This window comes from Panthera leo, chromosome D1 (assembly GCF_018350215.1).
Source record: "Panthera leo isolate Ple1 chromosome D1, P.leo_Ple1_pat1.1, whole genome shotgun sequence".
Taxonomy (NCBI): Eukaryota; Metazoa; Chordata; class Mammalia; order Carnivora; family Felidae; genus Panthera; species Panthera leo.
Genome location: NC_056688.1, coordinates 58,973,206 through 58,998,324, shown reverse-complemented (window position 1 = coordinate 58,998,324; position 25,119 = coordinate 58,973,206). Strand labels below are relative to the sequence as shown.

General features: G+C 53.7%; 1 protein-coding gene across 3 annotated transcripts in view; it reads right to left on the bottom strand.

Annotated features, from left to right (window-relative positions):
• Positions 1–10,663: 10,663 nt before the first annotated feature.
• The window catches only part of PDE2A (phosphodiesterase 2A), a 98,729-nt gene continuing 84,273 nt past the window's right edge, over positions 10,664–25,119 (bottom strand). For all 3 annotated transcript variants that reach the window (XM_042905350.1, XM_042905349.1, XM_042905351.1), the window contains 24 exons: positions 24,570–24,744; positions 24,340–24,392; positions 24,071–24,145; positions 23,904–23,945; positions 23,280–23,348; positions 22,907–23,037; positions 20,060–20,171; positions 19,543–19,582; positions 19,344–19,407; positions 18,847–18,919; positions 18,519–18,696; positions 18,170–18,282; positions 17,419–17,496; positions 16,425–16,547; positions 15,863–15,933; positions 15,460–15,582; positions 15,018–15,105; positions 14,715–14,762; positions 13,598–13,672; positions 13,360–13,459; positions 13,008–13,120; positions 12,572–12,610; positions 12,327–12,433; positions 10,664–12,086 (listed from right to left, as the gene is read on the bottom strand). In XM_042905350.1, the coding sequence (XP_042761284.1) occupies positions 11,876–12,086; positions 12,327–12,433; positions 12,572–12,610; positions 13,008–13,120; positions 13,360–13,459; positions 13,598–13,672; positions 14,715–14,762; positions 15,018–15,105; positions 15,460–15,582; positions 15,863–15,933; positions 16,425–16,547; positions 17,419–17,496; positions 18,170–18,282; positions 18,519–18,696; positions 18,847–18,919; positions 19,344–19,407; positions 19,543–19,582; positions 20,060–20,171; positions 22,907–23,037; positions 23,280–23,348; positions 23,904–23,945; positions 24,071–24,145; positions 24,340–24,392; positions 24,570–24,744 (2,301 nt within the window). In that variant the 3' untranslated portion in view covers positions 10,664–11,875. The remainder of the gene's footprint in view (positions 12,087–12,326; positions 12,434–12,571; positions 12,611–13,007; positions 13,121–13,359; positions 13,460–13,597; positions 13,673–14,714; positions 14,763–15,017; positions 15,106–15,459; positions 15,583–15,862; positions 15,934–16,424; positions 16,548–17,418; positions 17,497–18,169; positions 18,283–18,518; positions 18,697–18,846; positions 18,920–19,343; positions 19,408–19,542; positions 19,583–20,059; positions 20,172–22,906; positions 23,038–23,279; positions 23,349–23,903; positions 23,946–24,070; positions 24,146–24,339; positions 24,393–24,569; positions 24,745–25,119) is intronic.

The following is a 25,119-nucleotide window of genomic DNA, read 5'->3' as shown; positions in this document are numbered from 1 at the left end:
GGCACAGGGCTCAGCATTTAACAAGCATTTATTCAAAAAAATTTTTTAATGAGTAGGTGGTAGCAGCTGATACTCGTTGCAACCATAGAGTTTACAAAGAACTTTGCTTGAATTTAGGGTTCTCTCCCCCAAATCTGGTCCTCTTCCAGGGCGCCTTTTCCCCACACATGGCACCAACATCCAACTAGGTGCACAAACCAGAAAACTAAAAGTCATCATCAGCCTTCTTTCTCCTTCCCAGTCATCATCTCCAACCCATTGCCAAGGCTGTCTCTCCAACCTGTACACCTCTCTCAGTCCTCTGTGACCTCGGCCCACATTACCATCACGTGCTCACCTGAACTGCTACAAGAGCTCCCTAACTACCCACGGCACCCAGCTTCTCCCCCAGTCTCTTCTCCGTGCACAGCCAGGGTGCTTGTCTCAGTTTCTGACCTGCTCACCTGCCTAATGCAAACCCTGGATATTCATTCCTTTGGGGATAAAGCTCAAACTCCGTAACACAGCCTGGCCTCTGCCTGCCTCCCTTGCCTCATCTTCTGCTGTCTCTGCTCCCTCTCATAGTCCATAGTCTCCCAACCACCTCCTCCCCTGACCTTCCTGAAGTCCCTCCTTCTTGTGCTTCCTCCTGCCTTGGAATCTTTGCACATGCTGTTTCCTCCATTCTCGCTTACCTCGGACCTTAGCCTGGGTGCTCTCCTTCTGCTGAGACTCCCTGACCACCCTGACCAGGTCAAATCCTCTTGTCAGAGGCTCTTACAGCACTACTTTTCCTTAATGGTCCCTTTGGCCCAACTGTCATTTTACATTTGCTTGTGAGTCAGTTTTCATTTATTTATTTATTTATTTATTTATTTAGAGGGAGAGAGGAAGAGAGAGAATCCCAACCAGGCTCCCCACTGTCAGCACAGAGCCCCACGTGGGGCTCAAACCCATGAACCGCAAGCTCACGACCTGAGCTGAACTCAAGAGCAGTCACCCAACTGACTGAGCTACCCAGTCGTCCTTGTGTTTGTTTTTAAAGTAAGCTCTATGCAGGGCTTGAACTCACAACCCTGAGATCGAGTCACAGGCTGTACTGACTGAGCCATCCAGATGTCCCTGCTTGTCAGTCTGTTTGACTGATGTCTATCCCTCAATTAGCCTGTAAGTTGGGTGTCTGATTTTGTTGACCTCTCTACAGCCTCTCCGATGCCCAGCCATGGACATCACATAGTATGTTTTCAACAAATGTGTGTTTCACTATTAACTGGTTGATTAATCAATTAGGGTTTCACCCAGAATTCTCCGAGCTCCCTCTGGGCAGGGCCCTGCCTTAAAGCTTTTGTGTCACCACCGCCCCCAGCAGCTCACACAAGGCTGGGCCTGGGGAAATTTGTAATGAACACTCTGAGTGACGACGACCACGTGGTTGACAGGGATGGGGCTGCTTGTCAGAAACAACCTGTAAGGGAGTGAAGCATGTGGGACAATAAAGGGGAAAGAGCTGAGGATGGGTGTGGTCTCAGGAAACCCTAGTTTTGGTCTGATGAGGGAAGGAAATAAGGAGCATAAATCAAAGATTGCACGGAGGAGTTGTGCCCTCTCTGGGCAAGGAAGCCAGCAGTTTGTGTGTCCCTTCCAGATGGTGGTCAGTGATTGGGCTGTCCTGCCAACTGGACCCAACACACCAAAGGTGAAAAATGTCCCCTCCTCCCTCCAATCCCTGTGCCCTGAGGTACCCCCTCCCTTCCTCAAACCCTCGTGTTGGTGTCCTTGGGCTGCTGAAACAAAGTACCATCAACTGGGTGGCTTCAAACATCAGAAACGTGTTGTCTCACGGTTCCGGAGTCTAGAAGGCTGAAGTGAGTGCTGGCAGGGTCACGCTCTCCCTGAGGGGTCTAGGGGAGGATCTTGCCCTGACTCGCTCCCAGCTTCTGGTGCTGGTGGCAGTCCTTGGTGTGGATTGACTTGTGACATCATCCCATCTCTGCCTCCATCTTCACATGACCTTCTATCTGTGTGTCTCCGTGTCTAAATTTCCTCCTTCTTATAAGGACCTCAACTTAATCACATCTGCAAAGATCCTATTTCCAGAGAAGGTCATGTTCTCAGTTATCAGGGATTGGGACTTGAACTTACCTTTGGTTGGGGGCAGGGCGTGGACACAATTCAATACACTACCCCAGAATGCCACAGTTAACCTCTTCCAAACCTCTCTTGAACCTGCCCTTTCTGTCTCTGAGGCCAAAGTCCTTTCCCTGGGAGCTCTCTTCTGACCCCTCAGCCTTTGTCAAAGACAAAGTTATGCTCCTCATGCCCAGGAATATGCCCTGATGAAACCCTTCAATTCACACAGCTGGCAGTTTTGACTGGAGCCAAAGGCTTTCACGCCTTTTCTCATTTAATCCTCACGGCAGCCTTGAGGAGGTTTATTATTATCCCCACTTGACAGATGAGGAAATTGAGACCTGGGGAAGGTAAGTCCTTACACAAAGCCACACAGCAAGGAATGGCAGAACACAGAATTCTTATGCCAGATACCATACCCTTAACCACTGCGCTCTTACTACTGAAACACTTCCTTGGTGAGCTATCCACCAGCCGCCAAGAGGGTTCGAGTAAACCCACCTGGCAACTTAGAAGAGTGTCGTGAAAAAACTAAGGGGATAAGAGAGACTACAAAACTGGGGGCCTGTGTTTGGTCACTAGGAGGACCCAGGAATAAGGAGTCACAGATTGCATTAGGAGATGGAAAACAGATGCATAGGAGAAGTTTGGGGTGACATTTCTTTAGGGAGGAATTTTCCATTGGTGATATTTTAAAATTCATTTGATGATGATCTGGTATAAATTCAGTGATTTTTCTCTGTCCTACTTCTACATGCCCCACTCATGGTTAACATCACTGTGTATCCTGGAGCCTGCCAGTGTTCTGGAAGCCAGTTTGTTTTAAATGATGTTCAGCACTGGTCATGCAAGCATGACTCCACCGTGAACATGATTTCCTCTGAAGGGAAGCCTGACTGTTCGTCACGCAGGTGTGGTGATACTGAACAAGCTATTTTCTTCAGTTGAATGAGGTAACTCTTGCACGTCCGTGATCACTACGGAGACACTCCTCAAGACACGCAGGCCAGCCACAGATCCCACGATGGATATGGATGCAGTCACTCGGAGTGGATTTACAACGACTCACTTTTCATTTAAGCATTTTTGCTGAGGGCCTACTCTGTCTTAGGCTCTATGTTGGGTACTAAGGATAGAGAAATAAGCCAGACTTAGTCTCTCCCTTCAAGGGGATCATGTTTTATTGGGGGAGACAGGCAATTAAAACCAATGGGATCAATGCTTTGAGAGAACGCTATCAGTTGAGATTCTTAGTTGTACACACCGTAATCTACGCTTAAGTAGAAGGAGAAGAGAATCGGGCTCAGTGCTACACAGCTGAAGGTCAGGGCCAGCCAAAACGCCCAACCCGTTTTCAAGTGGAAACATCACCATGCTGCCACCTGTTGCTTAGCACCTGTGTGAATGGCTGCCTATTAGAAACCCCTCCATGGGCACCTCCATCACAGATGCTTTTCAGGTGATTCTGTCTAACTGCATGCAGTCATCAATGTCCATTCTGTACTTCTACCTCTGTGTCTTATCAAGGACATCTTATTTTTTTAAGGACTTTTTCTCTCTTTTTTTAATGTTCATTTATTTATTTTGAGAGAGAGAGAGAGAGAGGGCACGAGAGGGGGAAGGGCAGGGAGAGAGGGAGAGAGAGAGAATCCCAACCAGGCTCCACATCGTCAGTTCAGAGCCTGACGTGGGGCTTGATCCCACAAACCATGAGATCATGACCTGAGCCAAAATCAAGAGTCAGACGCTTAACTGACTGAGCCACCCAGGTGCCCCACAAGGACATCTTCTTAATGGAATTCGAGCTGTAGTGGAATGTGGGAAATGTTTTCCAGCCTCTATGCCACAGGAAGGCAATCTAGAAGGGGTCAGGCAATTGGATGTTTGTATCTGGGGTTCAGGAAAGATATGTGGACCAGTGAACTGGGCCATGTCACAGAGGGTTTGCCTGGGTGCGAAGATTGGTGAGGATGGTAACCCAGACCAGGTACAAAGGTGCTTCCACTTCAATTCACCACTGAATTCTCCACTGAAACAGCAAATGAGGTGGTAGAGATAGAGACACAGTGTGAAGGTAGCTCCCTGATGCCTGCCTAACTCATACAGGAGTTAGAAAGTGAGAAATCCACCAGGGAAGGGGAATCCTGGCTGCTGCTGGCTACCGTTTAGTTCATTAGGCTAGAACTCTGCACTCAGGGATCTACTGATTGTCACGTAGGCAATTCTGTTCTGATATGGAGAAGTTCTAAACAATGAAATACTGAAGTGTTTTGCATTAAAACATAAGTGTTGATCAGGGGCGAAATTAAACCAGGGAGAAAGACAGAAAGTCTGTCCTTCTCACCAGCCACTAGGCAGAAAGTGGAAAGCCTTGATTCTAGGTAGGGATATCTGGTCAGGGATGGATCCTTGCTTATAGATCAGGAGCTAAGGAGAGAGACAGCCACTGGTGAGTCTTCTCTCCTGAGGAGGGGTATGAGTGTGGACCCCAAGGATAAGAACCTAGCGGTTGATATAAAATAATTTCCTCCATATCTGCATCACTATTTCTCTCTTGTTATCACAGGATTTCAGCAAAATTTTGTAGAATACTTCTTTAGCATGCTTTGGGAACTACTTGTCCCAAAGATAAATGCACTTATCTAGATTTGATGAAGACTGAATTGAGGAAAGGGAAAATCACACGGATTCAAGATGCATTAGAAATCTCAAGCAGGATAAATACAGAGAAAGACATACATAATAAGCACATTGTGATAAAACTGCTGAAAATCAAAAACTAAGAGAAAATCTTAACAGCAGCCACAGAGATGCATTCCACTACTTTCAAAGGAGTAATAACAAGACCAATAGCTGACTTCTCATCAGAACCAATGGAAGTCAAAAGAGAATCATCTCCAAGATGCTCAGAGAAAATACTTCCTAACCTAGAATTCAACAGCTTCAAAAACATCCTAAAAGAATGAAGGAGAAACAGATATCCTCAAACTAGTACAAGCCAGAAGAATTCAGCAGCAGCAGACCTGCGCAAAAGGAGACACTAAAAGGGTGTTTTCAGGAAGAAAGCAAGGGTTCCAGATCATATACCATATGTCAACAGTAGAAACAGATAAACAAATATATTCATAAGATGGGATATTCACAATATATACATACACAAGAATGTCCAGGGAAACATTGTTCTTAATAGCCAAAATATTAATATCCAAATGACTATCAACATTCATACATGCAGTACTAAACTTCAATAAAAGTCAATAGATTTGTACTCCCATCCAAGATGGAGTCATAAAGGCTAGATTTACCCACCTCCTTGAAATAACAACAACAAAATGGACAAAATGTATGATGTAAAGTTTTCAAGAGGTTGGGTACTACTAGGCAAGGAATGGGATCCTAAGAGAAAGGAAAATTGTGGCAAGCTTTACAATTGCCCGGCTGACAGCCTAGAGAGAGTTTCCAGGCCACCGTGCAGGGAGGAGGAATCCCCGGTGAAGCCTGGAAGTCTCCCTGAGTTGAGTGGATGGAGTTGGGAATCTGAAAAGACCCAGTTGGCTAGAGTTTACAGGGCAGAGTGCCAGAGATGAAAGAGCTGCATAGAGAGAGAATTCTGAAGATTTTCAGAGGGTGTCCCTCAAGTGTTCAATTGAGTTGTGATCAATGCACACACTGGAGCCCTGATTCTGTCACTTTCCATCAGTCAACATTCCTGCTTTGAGCACCTACCGTGAACCGAGCCAGAGTCAGGGCAGATCTCTTCCTGCCATTGAGGGGCGCCCAGTCTAAAGGGGGAAAGAAACCACATGCCCCTAAAGGGCACACACTGCCTGCAGAGTCTCAGCTGAGAGCCAGATTGATGTTCAGAAGCAGATGTGGAGATAAAAGAGTGCCTATTGCTCTGACCTGCCTCTCCCCTCTCTGACCCCAGCACCAGGCAGATGCAGGGGCACTGTGATGTGGGAGAGACAAACCAGCTCACCAGGGCCATGCCTGCAGGGTGGGGCCTATGTGAAGCCTACCCTCCCTGGGATGGGGAGAGAACCTCGGGCCAGGAAATGGGAGCTGGTACCCAACCCATCCCTGTTTGGCCTCTGTATCATATGATCTTAGAGGGCCCTGTCCTTTCTGGGTTTCCTCATCTGACCCCAGGGATGCTCTATGAGCAACTTTTGCCCTGAGGGAAGTTGCTGCCAGCTGAGTTTCTGAGCCTCAGTTTCCCTTGTCTATAAAGGGGACAATAATTCCCACCCATCCTTGGGAGAACCTCCCAATTAAGAGATTGTTCTTTTCCTCCAGCCATTGCCAAAAGGGGATAAAGAAGCACCAGGGGTTTGTGCAGAGGTGAGGGGACAGGCAACGGTTGACCGTCTAAGGCAACATGGGGTGAGGCAAGTGCTTTCCTCCAATCCAGCTTCTTTTATCTCTCCCCAACTTATCCACCCCACTGCATCCCAGGCTATTTTGTTAGTTCCCAGAATTCCCACATTCCTCACTCAGTTCTGCAGTTTCTCCAGTGATGACTTGGGAATGGAGAGTGGCAGCCATCTTGGCAGGAATGGCAGCACCTCCCATTTTCACACCTGTCTCACCAATCTTCACACCGGATGGTGTATTCTGCTTCCAATTCGAACCCATCCTTGTAAGCCCTCAGAGAACAGTCTGGCCACAGCATCTATATGCAGATTTCATTCACACACAGCTCCTTAGAAGTAGAGTGGGCTTCCCTCCCAGCACACCCTCCTGAAGGCCTCCAGAGGGGCCTCATCATCCCATTTTGTAGACAGGAAAACCGAGACCAGAGAGGAAGAATCCGAGTGCTCATCCTGCCATGAGAGAAGAGGAAGTCCAGGAGGGATGTGGTGTGTGGTGAGAACTCTTGCTTTGTGTTTCAGGAGAGAGAACATAGCAGTGCGAATTTCTGTCAGATAGGAGGCTTCCCCTCACGTTCTTGATCCTCCCCAAACCAACCATGCCGCTGCCTCCCCCTCCCTCCTCTCATTCTCCCGTTGACCCACTCTCCCTTCTCTTCCAGGCACTGTCCAGAGTCTAGCCTTGGACACACGGCTTGCCCCACTGCCCTGGGGCCCAGCTCCTGCTCAGGCCTCTAACCCCTTCACCTCCCTGCTCAGGGCTCCTTCCAGGAGACTGCAGCTGAGGCTAAGAAAACAGCATCTCCCTGCAGTCCGCGCGCAGCATGTCCCTACGCTGTTGGGCCACCTCATGGCATCCTTGGCTTGCTTGTGCTCCCCACCTCCAGGCCCCACAGTCTCAAGTGGACTGAGCTCTGGGAAGCTGAGCAGTGAGGGAGGGCTGAGGCCTTGGGCACATCCCCTGCGCCTCCCCACCACCCAGCCTGCTTTCCTGGCCTATCTGCAGTGACCTCACCTCCTGTCCCGGTACCCCCCATCCACGTATCAAGACCCTGGAGCCCAGCCTCCTCCTGAGGCCCCTGCACATTCCAGCTAGCTCCTGCTCTGACTTTCCAGCTTCAACAGCACAGGACCAAGCGTGGCAGTGCTGTCTCCCAGTTATTTTACGCCCAGAGGAGGAGTTCCACCTATTCCTGATCACAAAGCTGGTACTGTCTTCCCAGGGATCCTTCCGCAGAGGGGGGCCACTTAATAGACACCTCCAGGAGACGTGGGATCTCACTAAGGTAAGACTGGCAGGCCTCTGTCCTGTTCAGTGAACAGCTAAAGGGGTTTGGAGGCCCCTAAGAAACATTTCCCATTTTCCCTATGAAGTCTGTACAGTGTACCCAGTGTAGACTGTGTACAGTCAGTGTAGACCGTGTAGACTGAAGAGTGTGTCTGCCTGTAGGAGAATGAGCGTGTGGGTCTGTGTGTGCCTGTCTGTGTGTGAGAAGGTGTCTCTGTAAGTATGAAAGGGGCGTATATGAGTGGGTGGGAAGGAGAGGAGCCCCCCCGCCCCCTCCCCCACACCCTTCTTAGACCTCTGGGGAGGTGAGGAGAGTAAGGATCGAGCGCCATCTGGTGACCATGAGCTGCACTATAGGCCACCAACCACTTCACCTCTTTTCTCTTGCCCCTCCCACTTCCACAACACAGCTACATAGAACTGATCTCAGATCCTTCTTGGGGGCTCCAACCCACTTGCTCACCACTCCTACCCCCCACCACACTCCTGCAGAGACACAGACTCTGACCCCCTGAATCTCTTTCCTCTCTCCCAGAGAAAGAGCCATTGGAGGGATTCAGGTAGGCAGGGCTCACATCTCAAGCTTGCGGATTACTTAACTTCTGTGAATTTCAAGCTACTTGGCTACAGAATGAAATAATGGAATTTACTCCAAAGAATCATTGGAAAGTTTTATGTAAAATGAAATCATTAAGTTGGAAGGGCTGGGCAGCTACAAGAAGCCATGGGGCTAAGCCTAGTGTTCTCAGATCAGGTGGGACCTTCCTTTTGACTCTGTGCAGACCCCCTCCTGTCTTCCCATTCATTCTCCCGCCCCTCCTCCGACCTTCCCCTCCCCTGGCAGCCCCAAACTGCTATTCCTTCCTTCTTCCCAAGGAGTTCATCTCCTGCTAGGGGCTCCACCCCACACCTGGTTGCAGGTTAGAGTAGCAATGAGCAGCCACCTAGGGCTGTTCATGGGACCGCAGGGACCCACATTCCACCCCCTAGTCCTCCCTCTGTCCTCACCTCCATGAAGTCTTGAATCCCTCCCTCCCTCAGCCAGCCCAGGGCACAGAGCATCAGCTCTAGAATGATCCCTGCCCAACCTCAACCCTGCAGTCCTTTCTCTACTTTCCAGCAGGATCTTTCTAAAATGCATGTCCAAGTCACTCTCCTACTGAAAACGTTCGCTGCCCCCCCAACTGCTCACAGAGTAAAGCCAAACTTCACAGCCTGGCATTCGAGGCTCTCCTTGGTCTGGCTGTACTTCCCTCTGTCTCTTCATTCCCTGTGTGCTGGTCACTCCCCTTTTCTGTGCCTTTAATGAGCAGTTCCTTCCACCAGGAGTGCTTGGCCCCTTCTGCCCACAGGAAAACAATACCTGTTCATCTCCCAAACCTCACTACTTTTCTTCTCAGGGTTATAATCCTGCCTGGAGCCCCATGGCCAAGCATCCCATGGGGTTGTCAGGTCCCATGACCAGATCTTCCTGACCAGGCTGTTAGACTCTCCAGACCAGGGACAAGCACAATTAGCTCTTGGCTAATGTGGTCTTGGCATAGGGTCTTGCATGCACGAGGAAAGACTTGTGAGCTGTCCACTCAGGTGGTGAGAAAGGATGTGTCACACAAGGGCCTCAAGTGGGATTAAATGTCCTCAAGTGTGGGTTGAGCTGGGGACAGACAACAGATGCAGGGAAGGGGAGTGAGGTCCCTGAAGCGTGCACACAGGCTGTCTGTGCTCCTCCTTTGTTCAAGGGCTGGTAGAAGAGAGACACACATTTGAAGTGGGCGGCGGGGGGGGGGGGTAGGGGGGGTGGTCACAGGCAGAGGACCACCTATGTCAACCCACACCAATGCTGGTGTTAGCTGCACACCATTACAAGAGCTGTCCCCTGTCCGTCCCTTGTCAGCCTTGGACCCTATCAGGAACTGACCTGCCTCTACCTGGGCGTCCACTGGTCAGCCTGGGTCCTGTGCTGTGAGAGGACAGAGACACACAGGGGGAACCCAAAGCAGGGGCTGGGCAAGGGAGGGGACTGGACCCCAAGTTCTTAAGGGAAGGCTAGCTGCCTGGAGACCATGGCCCAGAAGAGCAGATACCAAACAGTGACAAGTTGTGGAGCAAGAGACAGATAGGCTCTGTGGTCCCAAAGGCTGGCACCTGGGACATTGTAGGTGTCACAGGATGGCCCCAATCATCTTCTCCCAGTCCTTCTTTCCTCCATCTCCGAGGAAAGGAAATCCCAGTGTTCAGCCCTTAATATATCAACCGTTACTGATCTCGAAGAGATGAACAGGGAGAGGAAATGGGGGGTGGATGTAGGCGAGAGAGGGGGTGGGTCTAGAGACTTTTGCCTGTCAGATCCTCCTTATGGTCCAATCTGGGGTCTGCCCCTCTCTATCTGTGCAGAGGCAAACACTCTCACAACCAGAAGAGTAGGGAACTAACTCCACAGACACAACCCAGGGTTGCATCTGGTGTAGAGTCAGACTCAGAGGACGATTTATGGGGACACAGATAGGGAAGAAAGGAGGGGGTTCAGAGGCCCAGGCCCTGGCTATATGGGTATTCATGACCAGCAAGCTAGAAGACAGAGGGTTTAGGAGGAGCTCTAGGCTGCCTCCTCCAGGCAGCCTCCTTGTTTGCTTCAGCCCCTCAATTCTTTTCTTTCTAGTCCACAATCTCTGCCAGCCAACATGCCCTCTCACTGCTCCATGCCCAGGTCTCCTCATCTGCCACCATATCTCTAAGCCCCTACAGTCTGGCACAGGAGGTCTGTGACTCTCCTGTAAGAGGGGCTAGACACAACGGCTGGAGGCTCCAGTAGCCAAGGAGTTCTAAAGGGCATTTGCCTACCCCAGTTCTGTTCCCCTCATCCCCAAGTACAATATCTGGAAATAGCCCCAAGGGGGAGGGTTGGTAGAAAGAAATAGATTTATTCTCATGTACAAAGCGGTCAGCCCACGGGACCATATACAACAGTTGCACAGAATCCTAGAAAAACGCATCTCTCTAAAGGCAACTCAGAATAGGTAAGGCAGGTGGCCCCCCTCCCCCCACCCCACAACACATACAGAACAAAACAGAGAAGGGAGATGCCGGCAGCCGGGCTGACCCAAGAAGCCCGGCCCTATGGGGGGTCTCCCAAGCCCCAGGGCACGGGTAGATATGGCCTTGAAGAAGATAGGAGCCCTGCCAGTTGGCCCTGTCAGGGCTGAGGCAGCCCTCTCTGGCTGCAGGAATGGGGAAGGGGCTTGGACTAAGTGGGGGGGGGGGACACTCAGGGGGCCACTGAAGGACTCAGGGTTGGCTCTTTGCCCTAGGGTGGCAGGGACATTCCATGGCTTCTCCTGGGACTCCAGAGAGCCATGAGGACTTTGATCTAAAAGGCGTCTTAGAAAACAGATTGTCCCATTCTCCTGTCTCACCTAGATAGGGGAAATCACTTGCCCAGGGTCACACAGCCAGGAGAATCATTGACTCAATTGGAGCCTGTCTTCCAGCCCTGGGATCCTTCCTGCCCACCATTCCTATCCTGCTTTCTCCCTGACCCCCCTCTGCCCAGAGCACTGAGCTGCCCCTCTGGCAGCTCCCCAGGTCCCAGTGCCCACCATAAGTATGTGGCGATCCTAAGGGGCACCTTCAGTGGCCCTGTGGCTATTTCTAGTTGTCCAGCAGAGCTAATGACTGTTTTTAAGATCTATTCTCTGCTCATTCAGATGTCCCACCCTCTCCTTGCATGAGGACCCTGGAGAGGGAAGAGGGCACAGATCTAATGGGGCAGGAATGGGGCCCAGGAGAGACCATCCAGGCTGCCTCAGAGGAGTGGCTGGGGAGGATTTGCCAAGATGTGGTCAGAAGTGCAGAGCAGGGCTCGCTGCTCATCAGTCACCCCTGTGCTCTCAGAGGACAAATGACAAAATCTTGGTGAGGCTGGAAGTCTTGCTTCCATTACACAGACAGGAAAGCTGAGGCCCAGAAAGGTCGGTACTTGCTCAGGGTCACATGGTAAGTCCTGGTCTAGAACCTAGGACCCGTGGCTCTGGTCCCAGGGCACCCGGCCAGGCCAGCGGGGGGCTGTGAGAGGAGGCCTGGGCAGGGAAGGGTCCTGGGGGGGGGGGGCTCACTCAGCATCAAGGCTGAAACAGCCATTGACAGGGGCCCCAGTGCCATCCAGCTGAGGCACCTCGTACTCCTCATCCAGGAAGTCCAGCGAGTTGTTGCTCGGGAGGCCGCGGATGGTGAATTTGTGAGACACTTTGGTCCAGTGCTCACGGTTAGAGGCCACACGTTCATATAGCTCTGCCGCCTTGGGGAACAGGTCCTGCAGCAGCCTGGGGGTACAAACGGACATGGACAGGGTCACAAATCAGACTGTGAGTAGCAAGAAGGATTAGGGCTCTACCACAGGAAGAACTTCCACGAGAGTGTGAGGCATAGGACTGGACGCTCAAGGAGAACATGAAGCGAAGGGCCCGTTTATGGGCCCACAGGAGATAGCACCTGCATCTGCTGTGACTGCCACAGCCAGCCCTGTCCCCCCTACCCCCAGCAGACCCCCTGAGCTCTCTCACTTGTAAATAGGCATCGCGATATGCTCCATAAAGCTGATCTGCAGCTCAGGGATGTAGGCCTTCTCCCGGTCCATCATCTCCATCGGTCTGTTGCCCATGGCTTTCTCCTGCGGGCAGTTGAGTCATCAGGCCTGGTCCCCTCCTCCCTCCATCAGGTACCAGGATGAAGCTAACCCAGCCCCTCCCGGCCCCAGCCCAGGATCCCTCTCCCCACAACCTGACACCAGCAGTCACTCCCCACTTACCAAGTCTCCCTGGGAGAAGAACTCTTTGTAGATCAGCTCCTGAAAGGCCAACACTCTCATCACAACTTGTGTGTGGAATCCGTCCACCTGAGCTCCTCTACAGCCCATTCCCAAACTGGCAAACTGAGGCATCCCTCAGCCCTCCTTCAGGGTCTGTCCGCACCATCCCCAGTTTGACAGGGGGTTGGCCCAGATCGGGAGGAGTGGCTGGGTTCTGGCCCACCTTCCGCCAGCCACTGACTTGCTGTGTGACCCCTGGTGAGTCCATGCCCCTTTCTAATCTCCCCATCTGTCACCCTGAGGTGGTCTAGGTTTCTGTCTCCCCAAAATATAGCCAGGCTGAGCTCAGCACAGAGAGGGTGAGCAAGATGCAGGAGCCACACAGAACTTGGCAGGCTGTGCAGCCTGCACCCTCCCAGGGAGGGGCAACACTTACTGCGATCTTCCTCGTAGTCTTCCAGCCCTTGGTCTGGTCAGAGAGGTCACAGGAGGTCATAAGGAGGCAGAGGAGGAGGCTATGGTGTTGCTTGTTCGTTCGGTCATAACCCACTGTTGGGGAGAGCGTGTGGTCAGGGAGAGGAGGCCCCACCCCCTCTCTCTGAGGGCAAGGTCCCCAGGGCCCACCTATGTGGTCCATGAAATTTGGCACCCTGGGTGGGAGCCGAAGGGTCGGTGCTGCATCTGCCTGGGTTTGGTGGGTTGATGCTGGAAAGAGTAGGTCTCTCTCAGCACATCCCCCTCTTGGTGGTCCTTTCCCAACCCCAAGGTCTGGGGTTAAAGACAGGCACCTTCGGCCATCTTCTGGAGGTCCTTGAAGATGCGGAGGTGGTGGGCCAGATCGGTGGCCAAGATGATGTCCCGCATCAGGTCCAGCATACGCTGATAGTCCTGGGCCAGGGTGGGCAGGGGAGCGAGGAGATGTCAGGGCCTCCTGCCAGACGCCCCCACCCACTCCCTCGGCTCCTTCTCCTGCCTCAGGCCAGCTCTGGGCTCCCACTCCCTCACCCCCAACCCTGGCCCCATCACCTTCCGGGAGAAGTGGTCAAAGATGTTGCAACCATGGGTGTTGAGGATGGCGATGGCCTGAGCGAAGTGGTGCCTCTGTGGGGAGAGGAATGATGGGGGCCCAGCTGGGGCCGGGGGCTCTGCTGACCACTGATGCCAAGAGAGGGAGCAGGACCGGTGCAGCCCCAGCCCCCAAGGTGAGCAGAGCAGGCAGAAATGGGGAGTCGGGGGTCCTAGTTCCCTTTCTGGGTTCTGTTTCAGCCCTCTGTGTGACCCCGGGCAAGTCCTCGCAGGCTCTGAGCTTCAGATCCCTCAGCTGTCACATGAAGGGACATGACAAGGCAAGCTCTGAGGACTTCTCAAACCGGAATGATTCTGAAATGATCCATTGGAGTCCTAGACACTAATTCATGCAGCAAACATTTGTTTGCTGACAAAGAAAGGCAGTGATGAGGTGAGGGCAAGGCTCCTGTCTCCAGATGCTGAAGGGCTGTCATTGAGAGAAGGAGCAGGCTGAGCACAGAACGCAGAGGGCAGAAGTGGGGCTGCCACAAGGCCTCGTGGGAGGGAGTGAGCCCCTCATCTCCCAGGGGTATGCAAGCAGGGGCAGTCTCCAGAGGGATGTTGTAGGGGGCAGCAGGGGGCAAGGTGACCTTGTCCCAGGTTTGGCTCCTATTCTGTGCCAGACCCCATGCCAAGTGCAAGGAATTCAGAGAGATCTCAGATTTTGTCCCTGCCCCAAGAGGCTCCCATCCTGGGGTGGGCAGACACAATTCAAACAACCTAAGGCAAAACTGGGTGTGACGGGAGGTGGAGCCATCCCAGGCCTGGTGGAGTGGGGGTGGAACAGGGTGTTCCCAGATATGCCAAGAGAGACATGCTAAATACAAGTTCTCCCTGTGCAAACCTGGGCTCGGGCAGGACCTTCAGGCTGACCCACATCCCCATCCACACCTGCACCCCTCCGAGCCCATCCAGCAAAATGAGCCCGACATGCCCTGGGGTATGGCTACAGCTCTCACAGCCTGTCTGGAGAGCACGGCTTGGGAACAGGAGGAGCTGGGTCATGGTCTAACTATGTAAGTCATCAGCCTTAAGAGGATGATGGGCACAGGGATATTGGGCAGAATGGTGGTACCTCCATGACAGAGCCCTCGGAGCTGTAGAGAGCAGCCAGCACAGATTTCTGGAAAATCCCGGGAAATCTCCATTACTCCTTACATCCAGATGCAAGTGCCTGCCATATTAGGCTAGGCATTGCCCTGTCCTCCCTGCCCTCACCATTCCCCCATCTCAGAGCCCAGGCAAAGCCTTGGAGAGCCTCCTCCCATCTCCAAACCGGCTCCCGGTCCCACGAGCTCCCATCTCTCCTCAGGCTGGAGGAATGAGACTCCCAGATGCCCTGAGGAGGGTGCCCACTCTGAGGAGGGCAGAATCTTACCGAGGCCACCTGGAAGGAATTGTTTGTGCCTCTGTGGTCCAGGTCATGACACATGCAGGAAATAAACAAGGCGAAGATCTCGATGTCCCTGGTTGGGAGGCAGAGGGGAGAGGGAGATCAGGCCCCTTCCACACATCCAGAGGAAGAATGGCTGCATGAGATGTCCAGGAGCCACCAGACAGGAGCCGGGGACACCCGGGTCCCCTTCTGGGAAAGCAGCCCTGGTTTGGAGTTTGACAGGCTCACTGCTCCATGAGTATGGGACATGTGACTGTGAGCAAGTCCCACCTGGAAAATGGGGCAATGTAGCCTTCCTCAGAACCGTTAAGAGGATCGTGGGAGGTGGTGTATGTAAAGTGCCTGTCATCCTTAGGTGCCTCCCCTATCCCAAAGCAGGGGACTGTAACAGCTGCCAGACTTGGGGGTCAGTGCAGACACTCACTCGAGGTAGTTGGTAAGCTCCAGATTCTTGTAGAGCAGGTAGCAGAAGTGGGAGACAGAAAAGGCATGCATCCAGTTGTGGTAGGGGGGATCCCGGTAGCCCTTCTTCACCATCAAACAGAACCTGGCGGAGGGGAGAGGGCAGCAGAGGGGCCTCAGGCTCTCCTCTTCCAGCAAGCCCTTCAGGCTGTACCTTGCCCCATTCCTTCCCTTTACTCATGGTCCCAGTGTCTGTGAATTGCCTCTCACTCACGGATCCTCTCCACTCCCACAGACTGGGCCACTCCTAGTCGTCCACAGAGACCCCTTCCCAGAATGCTGGGGCAATGGATGTGAGAGTAGAGGACAGAGGGAGGCAAAGACCAGGGCTGCCTGCACGTGGAGGGGAGGGCTGGGGCACACACCGGGCCAGAGTTGGGCAGTCAATTTTGTAGTTATTGATGAAATTCATGTCCTGCAGCATGCTCAGGATGGCCTGGAGAGAGTAGAAGGGAGGATTCAGAGGGACTGTCCGTTTCAAAATGGGTCCCCTGCCTTGCCCCTTCTTGAAGCTTCCAAACTTTTGGAATCTTAGAACTTTAGATCTGAACTGGAGAACCATAAAACGGTAGAGACAAGCATTCTCGGATCCATGAACTTTTAGAAACAGGGGACCGAAGAACTCTTGGAACCAAACTCACACAAAATCTTAGAAAGCTAGGGAGGGAGGCGCCAACCCTGAGGCCACGTGCCCCAGGCATTGTGGGTTCTGGAGCAGCCCTTGGCGATCACCCAGTCCAGCCACGAGCCCTGGGCAGGCCCTGTGGCCCACACCGGCAGACCACATGCCCACTCCATCTCTGAGGGAGGCTCTCTAGCCTTTGGTGATGACTCTGTCTTGCCAGGAAGTTCCTATCCACATCTAACTTAAATCTCTGGCTGTACACCCTCCACCTATGCAGTCAAATGGGGGGAGGGACAGCTCACCATGGAAGTGTCATCCTCGGGCAGAGAGCGAGGGGTATAGGTGAAACTGGCAAAGTTGGAGTCAATGGCAGCCACAGGCTGGATCCCATCATGGAGAAGTTTGGTGTATTCATCATCAGAGACCTAGAGGGGAGCAACCAGAGTATTAGAAGATGGCCTCCACCCCCATCCAGTGTCCTCACCCTCAAAATCCCACAGTGGGAGGGAGCGCCCTGGCCCAGAATGCACCCACGGCAGGGCATGGATACTCCAATCCATGGGGTATCACTGGCAGGAGACCACTGTGGTACAGCCCATCTACTGTGCCTCCTCGCCTGTGACACCCCTCGTCTGTGACAGCCTGTCCTCAGCAAAGACAGAGAAACACCACTTCGGGACACCAGCAAACAATGCCAGCCTTTCATAGACAGTAACTTGAGGATTCTTTCTTTCAGGGGTAACATCCCAGAGTCTAACCTTAATCCTTCCTATCACAGCTTTGACCCTATCCACAGAGTCTGGGACCTTTTGGTTTGGACACAGGAAAGAGGAAAATGACCACCACACACTCTAAACTAAAGCCCAGGACAGCTTTTCTGAAACAGGGTCTGGGAATGAGACAGATTATCAGCAGACTATGGAGGCGTGCATGACCACTGAATGTAGGCGAGCTGTGGGAAGGGCCCTGAGTAAGCTTCCTAGCCTTCAGTAATTCTCAAGGTGGGAGTCATCACCGGATATGGGGAACACCTGGCCAAACCAAATTCCTCCCCGGGATGGGTCCTGCTGCCAGCCTTGGAGCTGAACCGGAAACTGCTTGGAAGAGGCTGCCCCAGAGGAGAGCAGGAGGCCAGGCATTGCTTTGAATCTATCTTCTTATCTTCAGGAAAGGGTGATCAGAAAACCCAGGCTGGTCCTGGGCCCCCGAGGAACTGGGAGGCAGGGAAGAAATAGGTGGGCTGCAGGGGACCCTGGGATCCTGAGAAGAAGGACAGAAGCTCCGTGCAGGCCTCACCTTCATGTGGTACATCATCATCTCATTGGCTAGGTGGCTGCGATACTGGGCCTCATTCACTTTCTTGTATAGGAGGGACTAGGAGAGAGAGGGAAAGGTGGGGCTCAAACTAGGTGGCTATGAAATCTCAGAATGCCCAGGACTGGGACAAAAGGATCATATAGCGCCCCCCCCCCCCCGCCCCGTTCCTATCCCATGCTGGCTCTAGTTCAAGCTTTCAAGCTCCAGCCAGAGTAGGGACACCCCTCCGACTTTCACCCATACCTTCCCCCCTTGCCCCTCCTCCCCAGGTCCTCTCAGCATTTGATCCGGCACTTTGCACCCCCTCCTGAGCCTGCCCCAGTCTTCAGTCATGGAGCCTGAGTCCCACAGCAGAGACAGAGATGCAAGGAATGGGTTAGCCTCAGGAACCTAGTGGTTGGATTCCTGGCTCAGAGCCAACTCTGGACAATGAGACCCAACATTTCCCAAAAAGAAGCTGATCAGGGGCTTGGGTTGAGGCTGCTTGGCAAAGAGGGTGGGTATTAATGACAATTGGGGTTTCCCCCTGATCCCAGGAGGCTAACTTGGCAAGATAGGAAATAGTATCCCCAATTTTCAGATGGGAATCTGAGGCTAGAGGTGACCAGCAGGAACTGAAGGCTGCACAGCAACCGAGCAACAGAGCTCAGACTCACAGTGCCCGTCTGGACACAGCCAATGTGAAGGTGAACAGAGGGTCCTGCACCGACCCTGCCCTTTCCCCACTCACATGGGCTATGCTGATGCCACAGTAGATGGAGAAGGCGGTTGCCAAGTCCTCGTCGAACTTGCTGAACCATGGTCCGTTAATCTTGTTCACCAGCTCGGCCACACCGATGACCTCTGGGGGCCGGAGAGGGGCTAGGACCGGCTGCTGGATGTGTCCGGCGGCGTCCGCCCTCCCAGGGTGTCCTCAAGGGACGTCCCAGCCAGGGTAGTCCCGTCCTGTCCTTTCTGCTTCCGGACGCTAAGGCGGTGGGGAAGGGTCGCCGACCCTCCGCTCGGCTCCGCCCCATCCTGCTCAGGCCCCGCCCCCGCCCGAGCCCGCCCCACTTCCCGGAGCTGCCCGGAGCTCGCACCCTGGTTCTCGTTCTTGATGGGAAAGCAGAGGATGTTGCGCGTGCGGAAGCCGGTGCTGTCGTCCACACCACGGTAGAAAAGCGGATGCGCGTACGCGTCCGGGATGTTCAGGATCTGGCCGGTGGTTGCCACGTGGCCCGCAATGCCCTGGTCAGCCGGGATGCGGATCTCGTAGCTCTACCAGGGCAGTGATGGAGTAGAGAGGAAGTCAGCGGCCGGCCACAGAACGGACCATGGACTGTCCCGCTTCCTCCTCCTTGGGCGCCTTGTGGACTCCCGGCCCCCAGGACTACGGCCACACACTCCCTCCGCGCGCCCGTGCCTCACCTCGTCATCCACCACGCCCCCGTCGAACACCTTGGCCACCAGCTCATTCTGATCCAGCAGGAACACGGAGCAGCTGTGGGGAGACAGCCACGGTCCACAGGACCCTGACAGCCCTCTCCCACCACCCCCACTTCTCACGACTTTAGGCAAAGCCTAGATTTCTGAAGCCTGAAAGGTGCTATCCGTTATGAGAGACCCTCCTGAGGGCTGGCTGACTCCAGACATTAGTTAATCCCAATGATTTTTTTTCTTGTAGTGCCTACTATGTGCCAGGCACTGTGTTAGGAGCTGGGGACCCAGGGCCAACAAAGTGAGCCCTGCCCCTGCTATCATTGAACGTTATTAGTGAGGGTCACAGGCATGAAATAAAGGATCACACAAAACATGATAGGGTCCCGCAAGAAGGCAGTGGAGGGGAAAAAAGAAGCGAAGAAGGAAGGGGATGAGGACCCAGGACTGGGGCCTCTCTCACCTTACCCTGGGGTAGACTGACTTACATCTCAGCATTGCTGAGGTTTCTGGCCTCTGTGATGATCTCCTGGAGCAGGACAGAGACATCATCTGTGGGAGGGAGAAGTATGGAGGGCATTGGTGAGACCAGGCTAGAATGCCGAGGCCAAGCCCTGCCACCTCTCTTCCCCAAAATGCCAGTCCCCGCTCCCACCCACAGCCAGGCATGGAGGCCAGTTCACTCACCCAGGTGAGTGAAGAGGTTCTTTGCCACTTGGAGAAGAGCCTGGAATGGAGGAGATGAAAATCATAGGGGTTCACATTGCAGAGGTCACACCTTCCATCCCCCTGCTTCCAACAGCTCCAGGGTCTTCTCATGCCCCCTTTAGGGCTCTCTGGACAGGCTGGGGACTGGCACAGTCTAGTTATATCATTTGGCTACCAAGTGAAGGAGTGGAAGTATAGCCCCAGTGAAGGTGCACAGTAATCTTGAATCTCAGATGCTCATTCACCACTGCTCTAGCTGCCCAGATGTTGCTGTAGTACCCAAGTTGAACACTAGAGGACGGTCACATACAGTGCCTGCAGCCAGCAGCGCTGTCCTGAGGACCCACCGACATCCCTCTTTAAGAAGCCTCCAGGGCACTAGGTAACCTTCCTGCCATGGGTCTAGAAAGACATGGGCTTTTCCCTTATGGATGATGCTCTGGGGCTGAGAGCTGGGCGACCCCTTCCCCAGAGTGGCTCCTAGAAGGTCACTCACCTGGCACTCACACTTGAGCTTTTGCTCTTTCTGGAAGGCCAGGGTGCTGGTGAGCACCGTGCTAGTGTAGTGGAAGCAGTGCTGGATCACATGCTCATCCTGGTCCGTGAACCTGGGGCAGAGGGCAGAGGTCACTGGAGAGGCAGTGGACAATGGATTTCTCCCTGTTTCTCCTTACTTCCATTTCTCCAGGAAGCCCACTCAGAGACGCAGTAGCTAACCATCACTCCCCTCTACTGGGGCTGTTCCCTGCACAGGCAGCTGGGCCAGCTTCCCCCTCAGACTTGGGGCTCCCTGAGGGGAGGACTCTAATCCTCCTCAGACTATTGTTGATTGAAGCCAGAGCCATGTCTCTATCCTCTGACTTCAGATTTATCCAGACTGAGGCTGGGTCTCTTCTCTCGGACTAGAGACTTGCCCAGGCCAGAGGTGGATACTCTCCTGCTCTTCCCAGGGGCCCTTCTGGCCTCACGAAGTACCCTGTCTTGTCCAGCTCCTGCCACCACTGTCCTACTCACCCTGAGTCTGCAGGCCCTGATCTGGTGCCTCCATAAATCCTGAGGTGTTTGTGAGGAGGGTAGTGCCCACCTTACTCAGACAGCTAGCTCTCAGCTGAAAAGATAGCCCCAAATCCTTTTTGAGGTTATTCAATCTGGCCACCAAATGACTCATCACTAGGGAGTTTTGTGGGGCAGGATGGACCAAGTTGGGGCAGGACCTGCTCTGGGGAGATGGGTTAGCCTCTCCATGTGGGGGTCTTCGGAGTGAGGGGGAGCAGGGAACACACCTCAAAGATCTTGACCTTCTCTCTGTCCCCAGATTTCCCTGCCTAGGCTTCTTCCCATTTTATGGCTGGTCTCAGTGCTCCTCTGCCAGGATATCCCCCACTCATGCTTGTTGCCCAATGATTTGGGTCTACATCCCCATCCCCACCAGCCTGTGTCTGTCTCCCCACCTTCCCTACCAGCCTGTGTCTGTCTCCCCCTTCCCTACCACGACATTTGAGGCCCCTCAGTCTGGTCCCACTCACCTCTCTCCCCTAATCTATGGGTATCTCTCATACTAAGCCATACTAAGATCCTCCTCATTCTGAGAAAACCTCAGTCTCTTTCACACCTTCACGCTTTTCCCCACACTGTTCTCTCTGCCTAGAATACCTTTCCCACCCTCCTCCCTCTTGGCCCTGAAAATAAACTCCAAGTCTTGAAGGCAGGGACCATGACTGTACCACCCAGTGCAGAGCCTGGTACCAGGGAGTTATATGGGAGGTGTTTGCTGAATGTTTTAACTATACTCTACCTCTGCCCTGGCCACCAGCCTCATCACACGCCCAGCTCAAGGGACTCTGGAGTCCCCGTTCTCTGGGCTCCAGGCAGCTTGTCTGCAGTCACTGCTCTGAGCTGAACCCCACCTTGGCTCATGAAATCATTCAGCACTCACTCCCTGAAATATGTGGGACCCAGAGATGGCCACAAAGTTGTCACCAAGGCCCCTTCTCATTTCCCTTCTGACACCACCTTTCCTCCAGGTTTAGGGCCATCTCAGAACCCAGTCTCACAGACAGCAGCCCCTAATGAGCCCCTTCCCTCTGTACTCCCCTCCCCAAAGGCCTTTCCGGGGCCACCTGACCAATGCAGGGCTGGATACAGTAGGTGCCCAACTTGTGTTTATTGAATGGTGTAAATGCTCCCACCGCTAGGATACCAACCACAGATGACACAGATCCACATCCTCCCTGCCTCAGTGAGTTCTACTTCATCTCTGTCTTCACTTCCCCAGGCCTGTCCAACTGCCTACAGAGAGCTCTGTGCTGGTGGGTCCTGCTACTCAGGCCTATGACTTTTATATCTCTGCCCCACCTATGCAGACTCTGTCCCTGTGCTTCTGACATCTCTATAGTCCCAATATCCCGGTCTCCACTTTCTGCAGGACCTCCAGGCCCTCAAACCCAGTCTGCTTGCTTGAGCCCCAGGGGCCAAGCTCTTTGTCAGTATCTCTCTGCATCCCAGAATCAGGACCCACCCCTCACCTGCCTGCTTCTCCCTCCCTATATGATCCAGGCACAAACTGCTAGACCATCTGGACCAACTCTGGCAGCATTCACATACTGAACCTGCACCCAGGATAGACATGGCTAATCAATCACAGCATTGTTTCTCACTAAACTAATATTCATTCTCAACCCACTGTTTCAGGCAGCTACCACCAAGTAATGAGTTGGAGTAGAACACCAAATCTATTTGTGATACTACTTTTAGACCCCAATCTGACCTCAGTTCTTGCAAAATGCTTCCTAAGCCTCTTTACCTGACTCTGCCCTGCCCCTCCGTTTCAAATGATTCTTATAGCTTCCCTATCAGTGTCTCTAAAAACCCTTAGCTTAGCCCAGCCCCCCAGCCTATTCCCTTTAGCCCTTTCCCACAGTGTGATTCATGCTCTGCGGGTCCCAAGGAGTTCACCCATCCCAGAACTTACCACCCCTCCATCAGCCAATTCCCAGCAGAAAAGCCAAAACAGGGTGATGGCAAGTGGGGGAAAGACCAGTACTCTAGCAGTGGATAGCCCAAACTGGGGGAAGTGGGCAGAGAGAAGGGGAACTCATTTGGACCTCAACATGATTTTAAATAAGCCAAAATGGGTGATGGAGAGTCAACAATTACCTGCGCCCCAGCCAGCAGCTGCAAGGGTCTGGCACCTTCACAATCCCATAGTCTCTTGCAGCAACGAACCATTTGACCCACCACTGCTGGGGCAGTATCCCCTGCCTGGTGCCCTTCCCTGTTACCCTAGTAGAGAGCCCTGCCCAGTCTTTCAGCTTCTGATCCACTTCACCCCACCAAGACTCACAAGTCTCCTCCGAGCTTGTTGAAGGCGCAGGCCAAGGCCACCACCTGGTCAGTGGCCCGGCTGATGACAGGAACGCAGAGCATTGCCTGCAGCTCACAGCCCAACATGCTTTGCAGCTGTTGTACATCCTCCTGCAAAGGGGGAGGTGTGTCAGGGCAGGGAAGGAGGGAGGGACCATGCTTCCCTCCCCTAGCCCTCCACCACACTCTGCAACAGGCAGTTCTAAGGGACCTCTGTGAGATGGGAAACCCTAGGACATGGGTATGGGTTGGGAGAAGGTCCCTGGGGCTTGTTTCCCCCATTCTCAGGCTGTCTTGTCCCAGAGACCCTGTCCCTTTGCCTCCTCCCCTGGTCCAGCCAGGCCATGGCTTACAGAGGTGAGATCCTTCAGCTGGATAGACTTCTTATCTTCCACCACCTGGCCCAGGCGTCCTGTCGTCAACTGGAGAGTGAAGAGAGGCTGAGCCAGGGCCTAGTTCTCTCTAAGGTCAGGTGACCTCAGACTCAACCCCCCTCCCAAGTCTGGAAGTTTCCAGACCTTCCAGACACCTTCTTCAGTAAGTCCAAATGGTGGGTAGAGTCAACACTGGGGGGCGGGGGTGGAGGGTGGGGTGGGGTGAGGGTCTGCTCTTGACTAGAATCCCCTTTGGATGACTTTAGGGTCTTCCCTAATTAGGAATGAGAAAAGCAAACCCCAAGGATTCTCATTGATTTCAAAGATCCTGAGAGAGCCAAATCCAGAAATGTTCCAAGAGAAGTGAACTGGCCCCAAGTAAGCTTTCTATAGATTGTAAGAGAGCACTCCTAATGGATCCTGTTCATGAAAGATCGTGACCTCTCATAAGATTTCTTAATAGATCCCAAGATCCAGATAATTCCATCAGATTCCAAGAGATTCTAGTAGAGACCCCAGTCTCTCTGGGCAGATCCCTGGAGTGCGTAGCTGGCCTTAACTGCTCCCACAGAATCCAATACAGAGGATGGTCGCAAGACTCACCGGAAAGCTGGTTTCTTCCTCCAGCACTTTATCTCCGATGACCTGAGCGGCAGAGCGGGGGTGGGGGTGGGGGAAGTTAAAGGGTGGGCAAGGCTGTTCCCCTCGGAGACCTGAGTCCCCCCCCCCCCCCCCCTCCGCCCAGCCCCATAGTGGACCTGGGCCCTCACCTTGCAGGAAAGCTGGAGATTATCCTCGGACACCAGCAGGAGGCAGCAGCGGGATGCCTGGGTCTCCTGCTGCAGCTGAAATGCAGGGACCGAGAGGGGCTGACGGCGGATCTAGGGCCACCCCCACTCCCCAGCTCTCGCCTCTCTGAGGCTCCTCAGGTAGAAGGAGGAGAGAGGAGGGGCAGGGCGTCGGAATCTGAATTGAGAAGGAGGGCTCACTGGGACCTAGGTCCCTGGAGGATCACAGGGGGAGAGGCACGGGCACTCACGTATTGGAGGACTTTGAGCTGGAGGGACGAGGCATCCAGGTCGTAGAGTTCCCCTGCAGTGGCGACGCGCCGGTCAGAGAGAAGGCTCACAGACTTCCCCAGAGGTGCTCCACCTGCCCACCCAGCCCATGGACCTCCCTTCCAGTTGCCACCTGGCTCCCCAACCCAGACCGCACCCCCTCCAAGAGGCCCCTCCCTTCCAGGTTAGACCCGCTGGGCGGGGTCCTTACCGCACAGCTGCAGGATCTTTTGGTCCTGGTCGGTGTGAGCCACACCGCCCTTCTGGTCTCCCGCCACCCCCGCCGGGGGGTTCGCCACCCCCGCCGGGGGGTTCCGGACTGCTGCCGAGGCGGCGCCAGGCCCCCGGGGCTGCAGAGCCTGCACCCTTCGCAGGGCCACCAGAGCCTGGGACGAGCAGGGCGGTCAGCGAGTCACTCGTCCCACCCTCACCGCACACACCGCGTTGGCACCCTCGCCCTTGCTCAAACCGTTCTCCCTCCCGGCGAGCCCACCACCCCCATCCCGGTCCCAAACAAGGCAGCCCTCAGCGCTCCACCCTGCCTGTGGGCTCCCACTGCCCCAGGAGCATCCTTCCGCCCTTGAACAGCTAAGTACTGGGTTGTCTCCCCCGCCTGCCCCCAGGCTCTTACAAGACAGGGCAGGGTCAGATTTCTCAGTGTCTCTAGCACTCACGGGAGTAAAATCCCAGGAAAGAGCCTCATTATCGTGAAGGGCATGGTCTTTCCTAAGTATTGACAAGGTGTTTGTGTTGCCTCATCT